The 20,164-nt window shown below is 39.5% G+C and overlaps 1 protein-coding gene across 6 annotated transcripts in view; it reads right to left on the reverse strand.

Moving 5' to 3' along the window:
- Positions 1-20,164, reverse strand: part of LOC124805212 (MIT domain-containing protein 1-like) — a 115,282-nt gene that overhangs the window by 44,433 nt on the left and 50,685 nt on the right. For all 6 annotated transcript variants that reach the window (XM_047265715.1, XM_047265712.1, XM_047265711.1 and 3 more), the window contains one exon: positions 5,448-5,653. In XM_047265715.1, the coding sequence (XP_047121671.1) occupies positions 5,448-5,653 (206 nt within the window). The remainder of the gene's footprint in view (positions 1-5,447; positions 5,654-20,164) is intronic.

The following is a 20,164-nucleotide window of genomic DNA, read 5'->3' on the forward strand; positions in this document are numbered from 1 at the left end:
GCACAAGTACATAACAATGATCTCAGAAAGGTACCAGTTAGTTGAACGTAGTCAATTACAGTCATTGGAAAAGGAATGGACAAGGTACAGGGACACAGTACTAGAAGTGGCTAAAGAATGTCTTGGAACAGCAGTGTGTAAAGGTAGGATGAAGCAAACAGCTTGGTGGAATGACACAGTCAAGGCAGCCTGTAAAAGGAAAAAGAAGGCGTATCAAAAATGGCTACATACTAGAACTCAGGTAGACAGAGAAAGTTATGTTGAAGAAAGAAACAAAGCCAAACAGATAACTGCAGCATCCAAGAAGAAATCTTGGGAAGACTTTGGAAACAGGTTGGAGACTTTGGGTCAAGCTGCTGGAAAACCATTCTGGAGTGTAATTAGCAGTCTTCGAAAGGGAGGTAAGAAGGAAATGACAAGTATTTTGGACAGGTCAGGAAAACTGCTTGTGAATCCTGTGGATTCCTTGGGCAGATGGAGGGAATATTTTGAAGAGTTGCTCAATGTAGGTGAAAATACGATCAGTAATGTTTCAGATTTCGATGTACAATGGGATAGGAATGACGATGGAAATAGGATCACATTTGAGGAAGTGGTGAAAATGGTCAATAGATTGCAGTGCAATAAAGCAGCTGGGGTGGATGAAATTAAGTTGGAACTCATCAAATACAGTGGAATGTCAGGTCTTAAATGGCTACACAGGATAACTGAAATGGCCTGGGAGTCGGGACAGGTTCCATCAGACTGGACAAAAGCAGTAATCACACCAATCTTTAAACATGGAAACAGAAAAGATTGAAACAACTATAGAGGTGTATCTTTAATCAGCGTTGTGGGTAAAATCTTCTCAGGTATTGTTGAAAGGAAAGTGCGAGTACTAGTTGAGGACCAATTGGATGAAAATCAGTGTGGGTTTAGGCCTCTTAGAGGTTGTCAGGACCAGATCTTTAGCTTACGGCAAATAATGGAGAAGTGTTATGAATGGAATAGGGAATTGTATCTATGCTTTATAGATCTAGAAAAGGCATATGACCGGGTTCCTAGGAGGAAGTTATTGTCTGTTCTAAGAGATTATGGAATAGAAGGTAAACTTTTGCAAGCAATTAAAGGTCTTTACATGGATAGTCAGGCAGCAGTTAGAGTTGACGGTAAATTGAGTTCATGGTTCAGAGTAGTTTCAGGGGTAAGACAAGGCTGCAACCTGTCTCCACTGTTGTTCATATTATATATGGATCATATGTTGAAAACAGTAGACTGGCTGGGTGAGATTAAGATGTGTGAACACAAAATAAGCAGTCTTGCATATGTGGATGACTTAGTTGTGATGGCAGATTCGATTGAAAGTTTGCAAATTAATATTTCAGATGGACTATGGGATGAAGATTAGCATCTCCAAAACAAAAGTAATGTCAGTGGGAAATTGATATAAACAGACTGAGTGCCAAATAGGAGGAACAAAGTTAGAACAGGTGGGCAGTTTCAAGTACTTAGGATGCATATTCTCACAGGATGGCAACATAGTGAAAGAACTGGAAGCGAGGTGCAGCAAAGCTAATGCAGTGAGTGCTCAGCTACGATCTACTCTCTTCTGCAAGAAGGAAGTCAGTACCAAGACTAAGTTATCCGTGCACCGTTCAATCTTTCGACCAACTTTGTTGTATGGGAGCGAAAGCTGGGTGGATTCAGCGTACCTTATCAATAAGGTTGAGGTAACGGATATGAAAGTAGCTAGGATGATTGCAGGTACTAGTAGATGGGAACAATGGCAGGAGGGTGTCCACAATGAGGAAATCAAAGAAAAACTGGGAGTGAACTCTATAGATGTAGCAGTCAGGGCGAACAGGCTTAGATGGTGGGGTCATGTTACACGCATAGGAGAAGCAAGGTTACCGAAGAGACTCATGGGTTCAGCAGTAGAGGGTAGGAGGAGTCGGGGCAGACCAAGGAGAAGGTACCTGGATGCGGTTAAGAATGATTTTGAAGTTATAGGCTTAACATCAGAAGAGGCACCAATGTTAGCACGGAATAGGGGATCATGGAGGAATTTTATAAAGGGGACTATGCTCCAGACTGAACGCTGAAAGGCATAATCAGTCTTAAATGATGATGATGATGATGATGATGATGATAAATTCAAAGTGCTGTGAGAATCCTTCAAAGATACTCAAGCCAGAAGCTAGTGTGGAGTTATATATGTGCTGATACAATGAACCAATATTCATCCACTAAACACATTTTAGCTCCTAAGTTGTTAAACAAGAAAAGTTTGACTAGTTATTTAAAAAAAAACAAAAAAAAAAAAACCTACAGATGACATAGTACTGACCAGTGAAGCATAAATTGTGACTGACAAAGAAAAGCGTGAACTGCACTAAAAGTATTCTGCTGTAGGTATAATATTCCTGGTATGCAAATTAATCGAACTGCTGAAATTTATCTTCAAAAATAATCTATATGATGTTCTTAGTGGGTCTATGAAACTGAGACAATCCTCTTGACAGTTGCCATGACTACATCAGATGCAGAACATTGCTTTTCAGCACTGAAAAGAATAAAAACTTTTCTAAGAAACTCTATGAATTAAGAAGGACTAACTGCACTTGCAATGTTTTCCATGGAGAGAAATTTCCTTAGTTGTCTTCCAGAGATCAAGAAGAAAAATACTGATCTTTTCATGCAAATTGAAACAAGAAGAGTGGATTTAATTTTTAAATGCACATATGAAGCTCGAATTGTAACAATTTAGGTTAAAGTAACTAAAAAATATTTGATTTTCTTCTTTTATGCAAACTGACTGAGAGGTAGTGGCTCTGAGGTCGGAATGTAGACAAGGGATAGGAGTATGGTGTGTTGACCCAATGCTCCTCCATACTGCATCCAATCATGACTGCAGATGACATGGTGGCCGGTCAACTATTCATGATCTTCAGGGCCTGGTCTTGGGGTTTCCTTTTCCTTTCCTTTTACATCTATACTCTGCAAATGACTGTGAAGTCCATGGCAGAGGTTATGTCTCACTGTATCAGTTATTAGGATTTCTTCCCGTTCCATTCCCAAATGGAGTGCAGGAAGAATGATTTTGTAATTAATCATTTAACACTGCTAGGAAAAAAATAACATAAAATAAAAATGATGGTAGCAGCTGGCATCAAACCCGAGCCGACCAATTGCCAGGTGGTGTGCACGATACATGAACTGTGCTCAACAATCCCCAATACTCTAGGCATAAATCTTTAGAGAGCATTTTACCTCTTCCTATGACCCACTCAGGCGAAATATCTAGGAACTTGAAAGGTGCATCTGCTTCTATTTACATAGTTTGAGCCAAATCAATGAGCCTCATTCCAGGTCTTCCTGTTGGAGTAGATCTATGTAACTCTTTAAATATCACTTCCTCCTCCAAAAATCTACTGGAAAAGAGACTCTTTAGCAGACCATCTACAGAAAAAAATTTTATATTAAATTTCCTCATACACTTGCTTTTTTATCACCATCTATAGTCTTTTGACTCGGAAGAGTAATAATCATAACTAAATTGAATATATTAATTTTAAATATGTAAATTGAACTGTTTAAATGTATTTAACTTTTATAATTAAAAGTTTAACATTGCAAGTGACAGAAAGGGGGGGGGGGGAGGGGGGATGGACAGAAAAATGATGGTGGCAGCAGCAGGAATTGAACTCAAATTGACAGATTGCCAGTCAGTGTACTTGACCACTTGGCCACAGCAACATTATGTCAACTGCTCCTCAAAAATCCCTCATACTCTATGCTTGCATAATACGTTACATGCACTGTCAAAGACACATACTGACCTGTTGCTGTGAGCAATGTGGAAGGAATGACGTCACATGAGAGCATGAGTAGTCAAAAACAGACAGCTGTGTCCCTTCTCCGAGTTGATCATCATTTTCGTTCTCGGCACTGGTTTCTAATTATCATGGAGAGAGTGCTACAAAACATGTTTTCGTCCCTTTTATTTGCATACCAACACATATTTGGAGAGAAATGGCATAATTTTAGTGTGATTTCCAGCTTGCATTCGAAAAGAAGTGGCTAAATTTTAGTGCGATATCTACAGTGAGCTATAGCACATTAGCACTTGATAATCGGGTACCACTGGTTGTTAAAGATGTGGGTAACTATTTTTCTTTTAATAATGCCAAAGGCGATAAACAGCAGGTTTTTTTTTTTTGTTTTTTTTTTTTTTTTTTCAAGCTAGTGGCTTCTCTTCTTATTTACAAAGTTAAATTAACCTAGCATAAGGTCCAAATACAAGAGGTACAATGAATCTTTGTTGTTAATACATTGTACAAATTAAGTTTCTGAGAGTTAACCCTATTTTGTGAATGCATATCTTGACTCTTTCTGCATGCCTGAAGGTTCTCTTTCTTTGCAGGATCAGTGGATTAATGGTGTGGGAAAGAGCATGTATACCATTATCAACACTTGAAGCCCACTTTATGAAAGCAGATTAGTTTTTAAGCTGTTAGCTAGTACCATGATAAGGTGCACTGGACACAAAATGCTGAAAAGGAGGACCCATCGAAGAAAAAGAGGAATAATGTAACAAGGGTGTTCATTGCAAGTGCAAACATCAGCACATTAGGTAAGTGTTGTACCGCATTTCACTGAGGACATAAAAAAATACATTGTTGATAGAAGACACCCAAATGGGAATCACTTGTTTGACTTTGAGAACACAAAGAAGTTGATAAAGAAAAAAATGCTACATTGCTTATGGTCTATAGGATTAATTTAGTCAAGTTAACTGGTTTTCATCTTACAAGGTCATGATCATTATTGTCACCAAAGAGGTTGCAGTGTTTGCATAAATATTGGAAAAGATGTTACTGATCTAGACTGAGGCACAAACATCCAGTAAATGTCTCTTTGACAATGCACTGGCAATGCAAAGTCAAAGCATTGTCGAAGATGTCATTTATTGGAAGTTTGTGCCTCGATCTAGATCAGTAACATTTTTTCCAATGTTGTATATAAACATTGCAACTTATTTGGTGATGATAGTTAGTTAAGGTCTGATGATGGCCTTGTAAACTAAGAACTGGTTAACTTGAATAAATTAATCCTGTAGAACAGAAGCAATGTAGTACTTTTCACTTACTATTATGTTGTTCTATCAAGAAGTGACGTAAGAATCAGTTAGCATGACAGAGATGCTGGGTGATTAACCTCCTGAGAAAACATAACAAAAGAAGGCACATAATTAACTAAAAATATTTTAGTCAACTGAAATTAAGGCTACTAACTCAGATTCACAAGTAATTGCATGGAAATAAAAGGTACTTCAAAAATTACATAACATATGACATAGCTAGTTCTCTGCATCTGATAGTATGACTGCTAATGATAGGCATCAGTACTACATGAATATCATACTTTACTAAGACAGAAAGATAAGTAACATGCAATGACAGACTTACCTAATCTGTCGATCATGAAGTGTTGGAGAAAGCTGTACAACAAGTTCAACATTCTCTTTCAGAAGACTTGTTCTAATATCCTGCAGCCACTTCATCTGATTAGTATGCTCATTCACTTGAAGTGGAGATGATGTAACCAACACAATACTCTTCAAATTGTTGCAGGATTGTAGCAGCAACTCACATAAACGAAGAAAATTCTGGCACTGAAATTGGAATTTAAAGTGTACAGATCAGGGTGACATGTGAAGCACTTCATGGAAAGTATATCAGAACAGAAACCCGCTAAAAGGTTTTAAGATTTTTCAGGTATCATTACTACACAAATATGTACCATAGCAAATCTGTATTATTACAAAAGTACTTTGTATTACATAACACATAAACTGTTGTGCCATTGGCATGCAGAAATTCTTCCATTTCATTAATTAACAATAACTATTGTTTTGCCAGTACAGTTGTTTTGTTGCAACAAAGCTTTGTGCAAGTACTTCATGAGAAAGCAAATCAGTCAATAATATTTGTTCCGCATTAATGTCGAATTTCTGGAGCAATAAATCACAAGAATGATCCAACATTAATTAATGAAGCACTTGAATAGCATAATATTTCATGACTCCTACAGATCATATAGCATGATGATCACTGCCCCTAAATCAGTACCAAGAAGCAGTATGCGGAGAGCTACCACTATATAAATGCCAATGAGTAACTTTGGCATAGTCTCAAAAGACAGAAATTTAACGTTAACAAGCAACACTGCTGCATTTTAGAGAACACAAAATAATTTACAAAACATGACATTAATAGCTTGCCATTATTTTATCATGACTTTCTGGTTAATGGCATTATTGAGCTTTATATTTTTGTAATCTGAGAATAAAAAACACCATGATGGTAAAAGCAGAACATTACTGACATACTTTTATACAGAGTTTATGGAGGAAATTAAGTGGTGTTGTTGTTATTGTTGTTGTTGTGGTCTTCAGTCCAAACACTGGTTTGATGTGGCTCCCCGAGATACTCTACTCTGTGCAAGCCTCTTCATTTCTAAATGACCACTAAAACCTACATCCTATAGAATCTGCTTACTGTATTCATATCTTGGTCTTCCTCTACAATTTTTACTCCTCCAGTATTAAATTGATGTCTATCAACTGATCCCTTCTTTTAGTTGAGCTATGGCACACATTTCTTTTCTCACCAATTTTTCTGAAAGCACCTCATTTCAATTGCTTCTGTTGTCTTCTTGTCTGAACTGTTTATTGTCCATGTTTCACTTGTGACAAGGCTACACTCTAGTATTTTACTCCTGCTACCTTCAGAATTTCAAACAGTGTATTCCAGCTGACATTATGAAAAGCTTTCCCCAAATCTACAAAAGCTATAAACACAGATTTGTCATTCCTTAATTTATCTTCTAAAACAAGTTGTAACGTCAGTCTTGCCCTGTGTGTTCATACATTTCTTTAGAATCCGAACTGAACTTTCCTGAGGCTGGCTTATACCACTTTTTCTACTCTCTTGTAAACAATGTGTGTCAGTATTTTGCAACCATTACTTTGGCAATATTCGCATCTGTCAGCAGCTGCTTTCTTTGGAATTGGGAATATCACATTCTTCTTGAGGTCTGGGGGTATTTTGCCTGTCGCATACATCTTGCACACCAGATGGAATAATTTTGTCATGGCTGGCGATCCCAAAGATATCAGCAATTCTGATCGAATGTTGTCTACTCCAAGGGCCTTGTTTTGACTTAGGTCTTTCAGTGCTCTGTCAAATTCTTCTCACAGTACCATATCTCCTATTTCATTGTCATTTACATCCTCTTTCCTTTCTATAATACTGCCTTCATTTCTCTTGTGTAGCTCCTCTATATGCTCCTTTAACCTTTCAGATATCCCTTCTTTGTTTTGTAGTGGTTTTCCATCTGAGTTGTCGATATTCATACAGCTGCTTCTCTTTCTTCCCCAAGACCTCTTTAATTTTCCTATAGAGAGTATCTGTCTTTCCCCTAGTTATACGTATATGCTTCTATATCCTTATATTTGTCCTCTAGCCATTTCTCTGCTTAGCCATTTTGCAACTTCTGTCAATCTCATTTTTAGGTATATGTATTTCCTTTAACCAACTTCATTTGCTGCGGTTTCATGTTTTCTCCTTTCATCAAGTAAATTGAATACCGTCAGTGATATCCAATGATTTCTTGTAGGCATACACTATTTCATCTCTCAAAGCAACCCATTCATCTTCCTCTGTATTCCTTTCCCCTGTTTCAGCCAATTGCTGCCTAATGCTCACTCTGAAACTCTCAAAACATTTGGTTCCTTCATTGTATCCAGGTGTCAACCCCTTAATTTTCTACCTTTTTGCAGCTTCTTCAGTTTTAATCTACAGTTCATAAACATTAAATTGAGGTCAGAGTCCATATCTGCCCTTAGAAATGTCTTAAAATTTACAATCTGGTTCCAAAATCTCTGTCTTACCATTATCTAATCGATCTGAAACCTTCCAGTGTCCCAGGTCTCTACCGCATATACAAACTTCTTTAATGATTCTTAAACCAAACAACAGTGATGATTAAACTGTGCTCTGTGCAAATTTCTACTAGGTGGTTTCTTTTTCATTCCTCCACCCCCCCCCCCCCCCCCCCCCCCCCCCCCCGGCCCCCCTTGTCCACAGTCCTCTACGATTTTTCCTCTCTTCTTTTGCCTGTTATCAAATTCCAGTCCCCCCCATAACAATTAAATTTTTCTCTCCCTTAACTATCTGAATTTCTTTTGTCTCATTATACATTGTTTCAATCTCTTATTCATCTGCAGAGCTAGCTGGCATATAAACTTGCACTATTGTCGCGGGTGTCTACTTTGTGTCTATGTTGGATCATCAGTACATTAACTCATGCTGTCCATAGTAGCTTACCCAAATTCCTACTTCTTTATTCATTATTACTCCTGCTCCTGCATTACCCCTATTTGATTTTGTTTTTATGACCCTGTACTCATCTGACCAAAAGTCCTGTTCCTCCAACCACCTAACTACACCAATTCCCACTATATCTAACTTCAAACTATCCATTTCCCTTTTTAAATTTTCTAACCTACCTGCCCTATTTCAAATTCTGGTCCATAGAATGCCAGTTTAGTTTGTGCTGGTGATGACATCCTACTGAATAGTCCCCACCTGAAGATCTTAATGTGGAACTATTTTACCTCCGGAATATTTTAACCAAGAGGATGCCATCATCACTTAACCATACAATAAAGCTGCAAGTCCTTGGGAAAAATTACAGCTACAGTTTCCCCTTGCTTGCAGTACCAACAGGGCAAGGTAAAGCTGGTTGATGTTACAAGGCCAGATCAGTCAATCATCCAGCTGCCCCTCTACACAAACCACACATTTGTTTTGCCTCTCACCAGACACCCTTCCACAGTGGTTCCCTCTATGGTACAGCTATCTGTATTGTGAGGCATGCAAGCCACCAATACCACAGCAAGTTCCTAGGTTCATGAGGGAGGAATTACACATTATGGATTTATTTACACTGAAGTGCCAAAGAAACTGGTATAGGCATGCGTATTCCAATACAGAATTATGCAAACAGGCAGAATATGGTGCTGCGGTCGACAACGCCTATATAAGACAACAAGTATCTGATGCAGTTGGTTACTGCTGCTACAATAGCAGGTTATCAAGATTTGAGTGAGTTTGAATGTGGTGTTATAGTTGGCACATGAGCGATGGGACACAGCACCTCTGAGTAGTGATGAAGTGGGGATTTTCACGTATGACCATTTCACCAGAGTACCGTGATTATCAGGAATCCAGCAAAACATCAAATCTGTGACATCGCTGCGGCCAGAAAAGTACGGGAGCAAAGATGACTGAAGAGAATCGTTCAACGTGACAGAAGTGCAACCCTTCCACAAATTGCTGCAGACTTCAATGCTCCGCCATCAACAAGTATCAGCGTGCGAATCATTCAACGAAACAACATTGATATGGGCTTTCGGAGCCGAAGGCCCACTTGTATACCCTTGATGACTACGTGACACAAAGCTTTCCGCCTCTCCTGGGCCTGTCATCACCAACATTGGACTGTTGATGACTGGAAACATGTCAGACAAGTCTCGTTTAAAACTGTATTGAGCATATGGACGTGTATGGGTATGGAGGGATCTTCATGAATCTATGGACCCTGCATGTCAGTAGGGGACTGTTCAAGCTGGTGGAGGCTTGGTAATGTTGTGGGGTGTGTGCAGTTGGAGTGATATGGGGCCCCTGATATGTATAGATATGACTCTGACAGGTGACTCTTACGTAAGCATTCTGTCTGATCACCTGCATCCATTCATGTCCACTGTGCATTTCAACGGACTTGGGCAATTCTACCAGGACACTGTGGCACGCCACACATCCAGAATTGTTACATAGTGGCTCCAGCAACACTCTTATGAGTTTAAACACTTCAACTGGCCACCAAACTCTCCAGGCTTGAACGTTATTGACCATATCTGGGATGCCTTGCAACATGCTGTTCAGAAGAGATCTCCATTTCCTCGTACTCTTACGGATTTATGGCCAGCCCGGCAGGATTCATGGTGTCAGTTCCCTCCAGCACTACTTCAAACATTAGTCAAGCCCATGCCATGTCATGTTGTCGCACTTCTGTTCGCTGGTGGGGTGCCTACACGATATTAGGCAGATGTACCAGTTTCTTTGGCTCTTAAGTAAATGATTCACATAGGGTAATGCCACTTACTACATCTTCCATCTACATCTACAGTCATACTTAGGGTATCTTTCTATTTCACACGCATACTGAGCACGAGAATAACGACTCGTTACAGGAGCAATGTGTAGGGGGCTGTAGTACATTCCTAGATTGCCATCTTAATACTGGTTCTTGAAACATCATGAATAGCTTTTGGCAGGATAATTAGTATTTTATCCATCTTCAGCAATTTTAGTCATATATAATGAAATAATAAGCAACCAGTTGCATAAAAGAAATTTAATTTCTTTGCTGGTTTCGGACACTTCGTGCCCTTCTTCAGAAGGCTATACCTATTGCAAATAATGCATTAGGTGACTGGTTGCTTATTTTGCAGGATAGTTGGTGTCTCTCTCCTGTGAGTTAAAAAAGTCTGTGACCATCCATGCTACTCGCCTTTATGTGTGTTCAACAGCCACAAGCTTGAGCAATATTTTAAGATAAGTCACACAAATATTTTGTAAACAATCTTCTTTGCAGACTTAATACATTCTCTCAATGTAACATCAAAAAACCAAAGTGATACGTGATCATTCAGTGTATTTGTAAGCACAAATTGTCATATCCAGATTTTTGTATGAGTTGACTGATTCCAAATGTAACTCACCAATATCACAGCCACAGAATATCACATTTCTGCCTATTCTAAGCAGCACAGTTTTATATTTCTGAACAATTAAAACCCCACTGCCAATGTTTGCAACATTCTGAAATTTTTCAGATAGTACAGCATAGTAGAAAACTGCATCATCTGCTGAAAGTCTAACAAGAAGACCAACCAGCTATTGGATTTTTGTAATTTTTTTATGTTTATGGTATGTGAAGTTCAATTGTCAAAAGCTGTTCAGTGCAACTCTAAACACTTCTTGAGAAAATAAACTTTGAAGCTTTCTGAGGAGCTTTAATGCACTTCAGTGCATTAACGCAACTTTCATATTAGGCTATGTGGCTCCCTTATTAGCATCACAGAATGGTAATTAATGAACTGCTCATTTGAGTCTCACTACGACCTTTTTTTTTTTTTAATTCTAATATCTACATCATATAAATACAAAATTCAGCAAATATGAGCTAATTAACACATATCTAATCATCATTTTTTTTTTATGAAAAATGCACATCATCTTGTTTCTAATGCATATCACTTTTAAAATTTGCATTTTTCACTGCCAAAATAAATTCTTAATTATTGATATTTTTTAAAAGATTGTTAATAATTTTGTAATGTTTTTTAATTTAAATAATCTTTATTAACAATCTTTTATAAAATATCAACAATTAAGAATTTATATTTGCAATCTTCATGATATGTAATTAGAAAAAAAAGACATGCACTTTTCATAACAAGTGATGTATGTGTCAATTTGTTGAACTTTATTTTTAAATGATGTAGATATTTGAACTAAATAGAGAAAAATTAAAAAGACCATAGGGAGATTCAAACCAGTGATCCATTGATTACCCAACTACCAATGTTATCAAGTGAGCCATGTGGCCCATCAAGAAAATGGCCTTGTCTTTAATGAATTAAAATTCCTTAAAAACTGAAGTCAATTTCTCAAGAAGTTTTTTGAGTTCCATTGAAATGCTTTGGCAATTGATATTAAAATCCTGAAACTCATGTACCATAAATGTAAAAATTACAAATATCCAACTGACGGGTGGTCTGCTTATGAGGTTACTATTAATAGCTTCAGCTAGCTCATTAATTATAATGTTTTCAGTAAGGGTCCTAACACACTTCTCTGAGACATGATTTGAAGTTGCTGCCACATCTGTCTCTCGGTCCAAGATAACATGCTGTGTTTTTCTTATCAATAAATTCTCAGTCCAGTCACAAAATCCATTTGACACCTTAAATGCTCATACTTTAATTAATGAACATTGATGTATAGTTGGGTCAAAAGCTTTTCAAAAACCAAGAAACACTGCAACCACCTAAATGCATTAGTACATGGCTTTCAGGATGTCCAAGATGGGCTTCACATAACCAATGTTTTCAGAATTCATGCTGTTTGTCATGGAGACCGTCATCCTGGTCAAGATACAGCATTACACTTGAGCTTACAATATGTTCTACAATTCTACAACAAATGGATGCCAAGGATACTGGATGATGATGTTGTGGATCATTTCTGTTACCCTTGTAGATGGGTATGACCTGAGCTTTCTTCCAACCACTGAGCTCAGTTTTTTATCTGCGATATTCACAGTACATTATGATTATAAGAGTGTCTAACTCAGCTGCAGGTTCAAAATAGAAACAATCAGGTCAACTATTCTTCCAAACTTGAGCCACAGTTCCTTTACATGTCCCTGTCTAAAGCTGAAGGTTTCAAATTTCTCTTTTGAGATATGACATTACTGCCTATTTATGTAGTCTACTGAGCATGTAAATCTTTCTGTTTCTTTTTATTGCCTTTTGTACTTCAGTAATCAATTTTTCTTTAATTGCTTCACGTTCACTGATGCCAGTTTCAATATGGGCATCCTCAAAAAGTCTGAGTGGGCTTCTGAATCCTCTCTTCAAAGTTGTCTTCAGAGAAAGCATCCAGTATTGTTTTGCAGGATGTCTTACATGCCCATAATTTACAAAATTAATTAACCCAATCAATTGTTGCATACTTGATGTCATCTCCAATGATGATAGCATCATTGGGTAATACATATAAAGCAAGATAAGGTTTCTCTAAAGCTGTTGGTCACATACAGTGGTGAATCTGGTGATCAACAGAAGGACCTAATTATAAGTTCTTGTGTACCCTTAATACTGAGCCTTGCCCATATGGTCTTACATGCAGCTTTGGTTTCTATCTCACTGGATTTGAGTTTACTGTTTGAAGTGCTGAAAACACTACCCATTTGATATACACAAAAGATTTACCATAAAAATCTCAAATTTCCAGTTTATGTTTGTTTATAGTCTCGTGTAAGCATTCACAGGTTACATATCGCATACACTTTGCAATAACTGCCGTCAAGTAACATCTTGTCAAAAACATAACTGTCAACATTTAGCTGTCTACAGACTTTCTTGATCGTAGTCTGCAATCATCACGGATGATCGACTGAGATGCTGTTCATTATGAGGGAAGCCAGCTGGGCAAAATAGCCGAGGGTGAGGTTTATCGTATGTATCCTTTTCATCCCTAGAGAAATATAGTATTCACTGCCTCAGATTACTTGTGTATACTGTATTGTCTCCAAGTGGAAATGGATTTCAATTGCTGCTATTTGTTTAGCAGTGAGGAACTGAATGACACACATCTCTGTTTTATATGCACCTCAACGTCAAATGGAATTTTGGAATGCTCCGCTGCTGCTGTTGTCTGTCACAGGACAACAAAACCAACTGGATATTAGCAGGAAGAATAAAAAATTAGTACTACACCAACATAATCTAGACTGAACTCGCAAAGTCTACACAAAAAATAAGAGGCCTTCATTTTGGGATGGCCTTCATACTACACTCCTGGAAATTGAAATAAGAACACTGTGAATTCATTGTCCCAGGAAGGGGAAACTTTATTGACACATTCCTGGGGTCAGATACATCACATGATCACACTGACAGAACCACAGGCACATAGACACAGGCAACAGAGCATGCACAATGTCGGCACTAGTACAGTGTATATTCACCTTTCGCAGCATTGCAGGCTGCTATTCTCCCATGGAGACGATTGTAGAGATGCTGGATGTAGTCCTGTGGAACGGCTTGCCATGCCATTTCCACCTGGCGCCTCAGTTGGACCAGCGTTCGTGCTGGACGTGCAGACCAAGTGAGACGACGCTTCATCCAGTCCCAAACATGCTCAATGGGGGACAGATCCGGAGATCTTGCTGACCAGGGTAGTTGACTTACACCTTCTAGAGCACGTTGGGTGGCACGGGATACATGCGGACGTGCATTGTCCTGTTGGAACAGCAAGTTCCCTTGCCGGTCTAGGAATGGTAGAACGATGGGTTCGATAACGGTTTGGATGTACCGTGCACTATTCAGTGTCCCCTCGACGATCACCAGTGGCGTACGGCCAGTGTAGGAGATCGCTCCCCACACCATGATGCCGGGTGTTGGCCCTGTGTGCCTCGGTCGTATGCAGTCCTGATTGTGGCGCTCACCTGCACGGCGCCAAACACGCATACGACCATCATTGGCACCAAGGCAGAAGCGACTCTCATCGCTGAAGACGACACGTCTCCATTCGTCCCTCCATTCACGCCTGTCGCGACACCACTGGAGGCGGGCTGCACGATGTTGGGGCGTGAGCGGAAGACGGCCTAACTGTGTGCGGGACTGTAGCCCAGCTTCATGGAGACGGCTGCGAATGGTCCTCGCCGATACCCCAGGAGCAACAGTGTCCCTAATTTGCTGGGAAGTGGCGGTGCGGTCCCCTACGGCACTGTGTAGGATCCTACGGTCTTGGCGTGCATCCGTGCGTCGCTGCGGTCCGGTCCCAGGTCGACGGGCACGTGCACCTTCCGCCGACCACTGGCGACAACATCGATGTACTGTGGAGACCTCACACCCCACGTGTTGAGCAATTCGGCGGTACGTCCACCCGGCCTCCCGCATGCCCACTATACGCCCTCGCTCAAAGTCCGTCAACTGCACATACGGTTCACGTCCACGCTGTCGCGGCATGCTACCAGTGTTAAAGACTGCGATGGAGCTCCGTATGCCACGGCAAACTGGCTGACACTGACGGCGGCGGTGCACAAATGCTGCGCAGCTAGCGCCATTCGACGGCCAACACCGCGGTTCCTGGTGTGTCCACTGTGCCGTGCGTGTGATCATTGCTTGTACAGCCCTCTCGCAGTGTCCGGAGCAAGTATGGTGGGTCTGACACACCGGTGTCAATGTGTTCTTTTTTCCATTTCCAGGAGTGTATTTTCTTTTCCCTTAATGGAGAGAGGCACCTTCAAACATCAGAAGCTGATCTCCTGTTGAATGTTATGGAATGATGCTAGCAGTTTCTACATACTATGTGAAATGGACTGGTTACTTGTATAAGGCTGCAGGAAAGTTAACACTGATCTGGAAATCACTTATATTATTTGATGATTGGTTCTTTCATTTGTTGGTTACCATATAGGTGCTCCAATAAGATGGATGTTGGAATAGTGATGTTAATTGGAAGCATAAATTTTCCTTTAGTTTTGGTCATTTGATTCCAATAAGAACTTCCAAAACCTTCTTTGGTTAGTGATGCATTGGTATATTTGCACATGATGCCTACTCACTTGCAAAATTAGTTTACCAGGAGCCAGAAAAAATTAGGCCTAATGAGGCTTCTAGCTGAGAAAGGTGTATTGATAACCAGCATGAAAGTGGTGCGCTCTCTGGGCATATCTGTTTTGGTAATATAAGGTCGCATATTCACAAACTCCACCATGCCAGTGAGTGGGTGGAGAGGTACAAAATATGTCTCTTCCCTCAATAATTAAGGGTAAAATTTACACATATTAACTGTTGAATATTTGCTAAGAACTTATTGTCTGCAAAGTGGGTGGATTTTAATAATTATTTTACACTGAGATATTGATGTCGTATCTGTAGTCGGACTTGTTCATCTTTACCAGCAAGGCATTTGTTGATACAGAGACCAATTCACCAAGGTGAATTACAAGTGTATCATATTGCTGCTTTCCAATCCAATAAAATCAGAAGCAAAACCAAAGTACAGAAATGATTAACTGAAATGGGACATAATAACAATATAATGAATATTTGCGACTCACTAAACAGCAGAGATTCTGATTTGCAGAAATACACAACAAAAAGACTGTCACACAATTAGCTTTCAGCCAACAAGCTTTTGTCAAAATTAGACAACACACACACACACACACACACACACACACACACACACACACACACACACACACAGTCTATGGCAGCTGGAACCAGACTGCAAGCAGCAGGGTATTTTGGGAGAGGCAACCGGGTGGGGATAAGGAGGAGACTGGGGCGGGGAGGGGGAGGGACAGCAGATTAGGGGTGGGAGATGGTAAAGTGCTGCTGGGATCATGCAGGGATGAGGTGGAAAGGGGGGCAGCTAGGTGTGGTTGGGAGGTTAGACGGAGGGCAGGGGAGAGAAAGAGAGAGAGAGAGAGAGAGAGAGAGAGAGAGAGTGGGGGGTGGGGTTAGCAGAAAAGGAGAGAAGTAAAAACATTGGGTGCTTGGAATGGCAACATAGAAGGAGCTAGATGGGTAAGGACAATGACTAATGAAGGTTGAGACCAGGAGGGTTACGGGAACGTAGGACATATTGCAGGGAGAGTTCCCATCTACGCAACTCAGAAAAGTTGGAGTTTGTAGGAAGGATCCAGATGGCATAGGCTGAGAAGCAGTCATTGAAATGAGGGACATTGTGTTGCGTGGTGTGCTCAGCAACTGAGTGGTCCAGTTGTTTCTCAGCCACAGTTTGTCGGTGGCCACTCATGTGGACAGACAGCTTGTTGGTTGACATGCCAATGTAGAATGCAGCACAGTGCTTGTAGCTTAGCTTTTAGATCACATGACTGGTTGCACAGGTAGCTCTGCCTTTGAAGGGATGGGGGATGTTTGTGACAGGACTGGAGTTGGTGGTGGGAGGAGGATGCATGGGACATAATAAAGTATACTAGGAGTCCAACTATCTAGTCTCCTTCCCAGTTGACATTCTAATATGTTTAAGGTACAGGAGTTCATTTCAGTGGATAACCTCTTCATTTTGTGTCCAAGTACAGTATCAACAGCCTTATTTTATCATTTTCATACAAAAAATTGAGATTATAGATTTACTTTTGGAGTATAGATTTCATAATTAACAATCATGCAAATGATCATGCTGCAGCTATCAGTAAGTTTTTTACTTACCTTTTCTAACTGAAATACAAATGAAAAATGTTTCAAAATAATAATTTCATTTCACAAAATTAATTTTCATAATCATATATTGTTGCAATAATTACAATGTTTACTATTTGCTTATGTCCATCATTGTTTTGTATTTTCTTTCTCTGTAAAATATGTCTCTGTCTTTATTCTCTTTTGGCAGGGGATGTTGTTGTACAACAGTTTTGGCATCGAAGAGAGATGCATTATGGCTAGCAATGTGTCAAATTGTGTCTGCACAGGCAGAGTGGAAATATATGTTTAAAATGTTATATGTAAATAAGCAGTTGAGTGATTAACACTGGATGTTGGGTTCAATTTAAGAAACATCTTATCCGCATGTTATATTCAAAATAATTAAAATGCAGAATTTTTCTGAAAATAATGCAACAGCTATCAACAACCACTGAAGGCAATACATAAAGATAAATATAGCTAAAGTTTTGCTTCCTCCTCTTGAATAATTGTATATAATAAACATCATTTTTGATTAAACAGTAGCAACAGTTAAATTCTATATAAATTCAATATTCATGATTCAATGAGATCAGGAGCGTTAGAATGCCCATTGATAAAGATATATAAATTGACTTTTTACAGCTTTCAGTAGGGTATTTAATGTGCAGATTCCACTGGGACTTTTTGTCACTGAAGTCTGAACCTGAAAATCATATGTTCTAGCTTCAAAATGAGAGTCTATGGTAGCTGGTACCATGTAACTATAACTATGGAAGATATGCTATCAGAGAGGCTTAAAGTCTAGTTGCTATCAAGTATGACGATAATTTAGACATTGAACAGTCAGTTTTACACAGGCTCTTGCTACCATTTCATAGCCAGAATAAATAAATAGACCATGAACACATTATTGAAGCTTTATGTTAGGATTTAAGTTTTTATGTAAGTATATCACAAACATGTCAACAGGAGTGGTGGTGGGGAGGGAGATGGGGGAAAGGTGGAATGCCATGTCTACAGTTTCTTAGCTAACTGAGAAACAACACCTTGTTGTTATTACCACCACTATGATCTTTGCTATGTTATCCTTCCCAGGACTTGAGGGTGCAGTTTTGAGACATTTTGGGGTTGTAACTGAGGGCACTGCTTGGAAGCTGACAATATTTTTTAACAGAAACAACTAGGGTCTTCTTCCAGTCCGGCACTTGACTAAAACCACTGCAAATGAGTTTTTGTTCTTGCACTGGCAGGTACAATATTGTAGGCTAATGTATGTTGTGGAGGTCTTTTACCTTGCAGCATTGCTCAGTACAGTTCTTCAACTTTGAAATGTTTACACAATCATTGAGGCTGTTGTGGGTACTTTCTGACAAATTACCTTTTGTCTTTTGTCTCAGGATCTTTGGCTGCTGTCTGATTAATAATTTTTTTGATGTTTTGCCACAAAAACATGCTGGCAAAAGACATTAAACATACACTGGCTGAAGATGCCAAAACAAAAACCAACAAGCAATATGTTTTGTGCATTTATTTACAAAACAATCATTATCTTCCTTTATCTAATTTGTGTGCAGAACAACTGAATTATGTGCTCAGTGCTGCAGCAAGCAGTTCACAATACTTGATACTTATGTAGGAAATCTGTTGCCATCATATGTTCAGCACAGTCTTATCTTACATCATATGATCACCCAATGATTTTCTTATGAAATGAATAACAGAAGCTGAAATGTAGCAATGTAAAGCTTTTCTGCTTGGTTTGGTATAACTTACAGATTAAGTAAATGCTATTTTTTTTTACTTTCTGCAATTTACATTTACACGTACAAACTGTTTGGAAGGTATTTTAATATAAAAATTTCATTGTTTATTTGAAAATGTAATAATACTGGTTACAGTTCCTTCAAAATAATAGGGCCTAGCTAATTAGTATTCAAAAATATGTACAAATTTCTAAGAGAACAAGGAAATATTTGTTAATTATGTTAGTTATACACGGAAATGGAAAAATGAAAATGAGCGTTTGGCGTCATGGGCCGGGAGGCCCATTGTGGGGCAGGTCTGGCTGCCTTGGTGGAGGTCTTATTACATTCGACGCCACATTGGGTGACCTGTGTGCCAGATGGGGATGAAATGATGATGAAGACAGAACAACACCCAGTCCCTGAGTGGAGAAAATCCCTGACCCAGCCGGGCAATCTGTCACGTTGACCACTCAGCTATCGGGGCGGACAATGGAAATGAAGTTAGTATAATCTGCATGAAATAAGCCTTTTTAAACAATTTTTGAAGTAATAGTAGAAATACAGTATACCTTTTAAGAGAGATTTGTGACAGTATTGTTAATAGTAGTATGTGATGTATGACACTCTCATTGTGTAAACAGAGAGCTGCATAATTACAGCACAGGAGTTGAAGTTGATTACCCTATCAGGAGTGCCCCACTAAAATTGGCTGATAAATATTCTGATACAGCCAGTTGATTATTACACAGTAGATAACCAGGCAGTTTTTAAAAAAATGTAAAAGCACTACCAGTGTTCAAAATAAAACTAAGACAACATTATGAAAAGTATGGATTGTTACTCACTGTATAGTGAAGGTACTGAGCCGCAGATGGGCACACCAAAAACACTGTCAAATGAGTAAGCTTTCAGTCAAAAAGGCCTTCATCTGAATTACACACACACACACACACACACACACACACATGACCACTTTCTTTGGCCAGACTGTGAGCAGCTGCACTTGATGGGAGAAGCAATCAGTGTGTGTGTGTGTGTGTGTGTGTGTGTGTGTGTGTGTGTGTGTGTGTGTGTGTGTGTGTGTGGGTTTTTTTTTTTGGGGGGGGGGGGGGGAAGGAGGAGGCTGGGGCAGAGAGGTGGAAGGATAGCAGGGCAGGGGTGCTTGTGGGAGGATACAGGGATGAGATGGAGAGAGGGTAGAACAACTAGCTGCAGTCAGGAGGTTAACAGAGAGTGGAGGGGGAGGGGGGAGAGGGAAGGGGAGGCAGCGGAAAAGGAGAGAAGAAAAAAGACTGTGAGTCCATTGGTGGAGTAGAGGGCTGTGTACTGCTGGAATGGGAACAGGGAAGAGGATAGAAAG

Source organism: Schistocerca piceifrons, chromosome 7 (assembly GCF_021461385.2).
Source record: "Schistocerca piceifrons isolate TAMUIC-IGC-003096 chromosome 7, iqSchPice1.1, whole genome shotgun sequence".
Lineage (NCBI taxonomy): Eukaryota > Metazoa > Arthropoda > Insecta > Orthoptera > Acrididae > Schistocerca > Schistocerca piceifrons.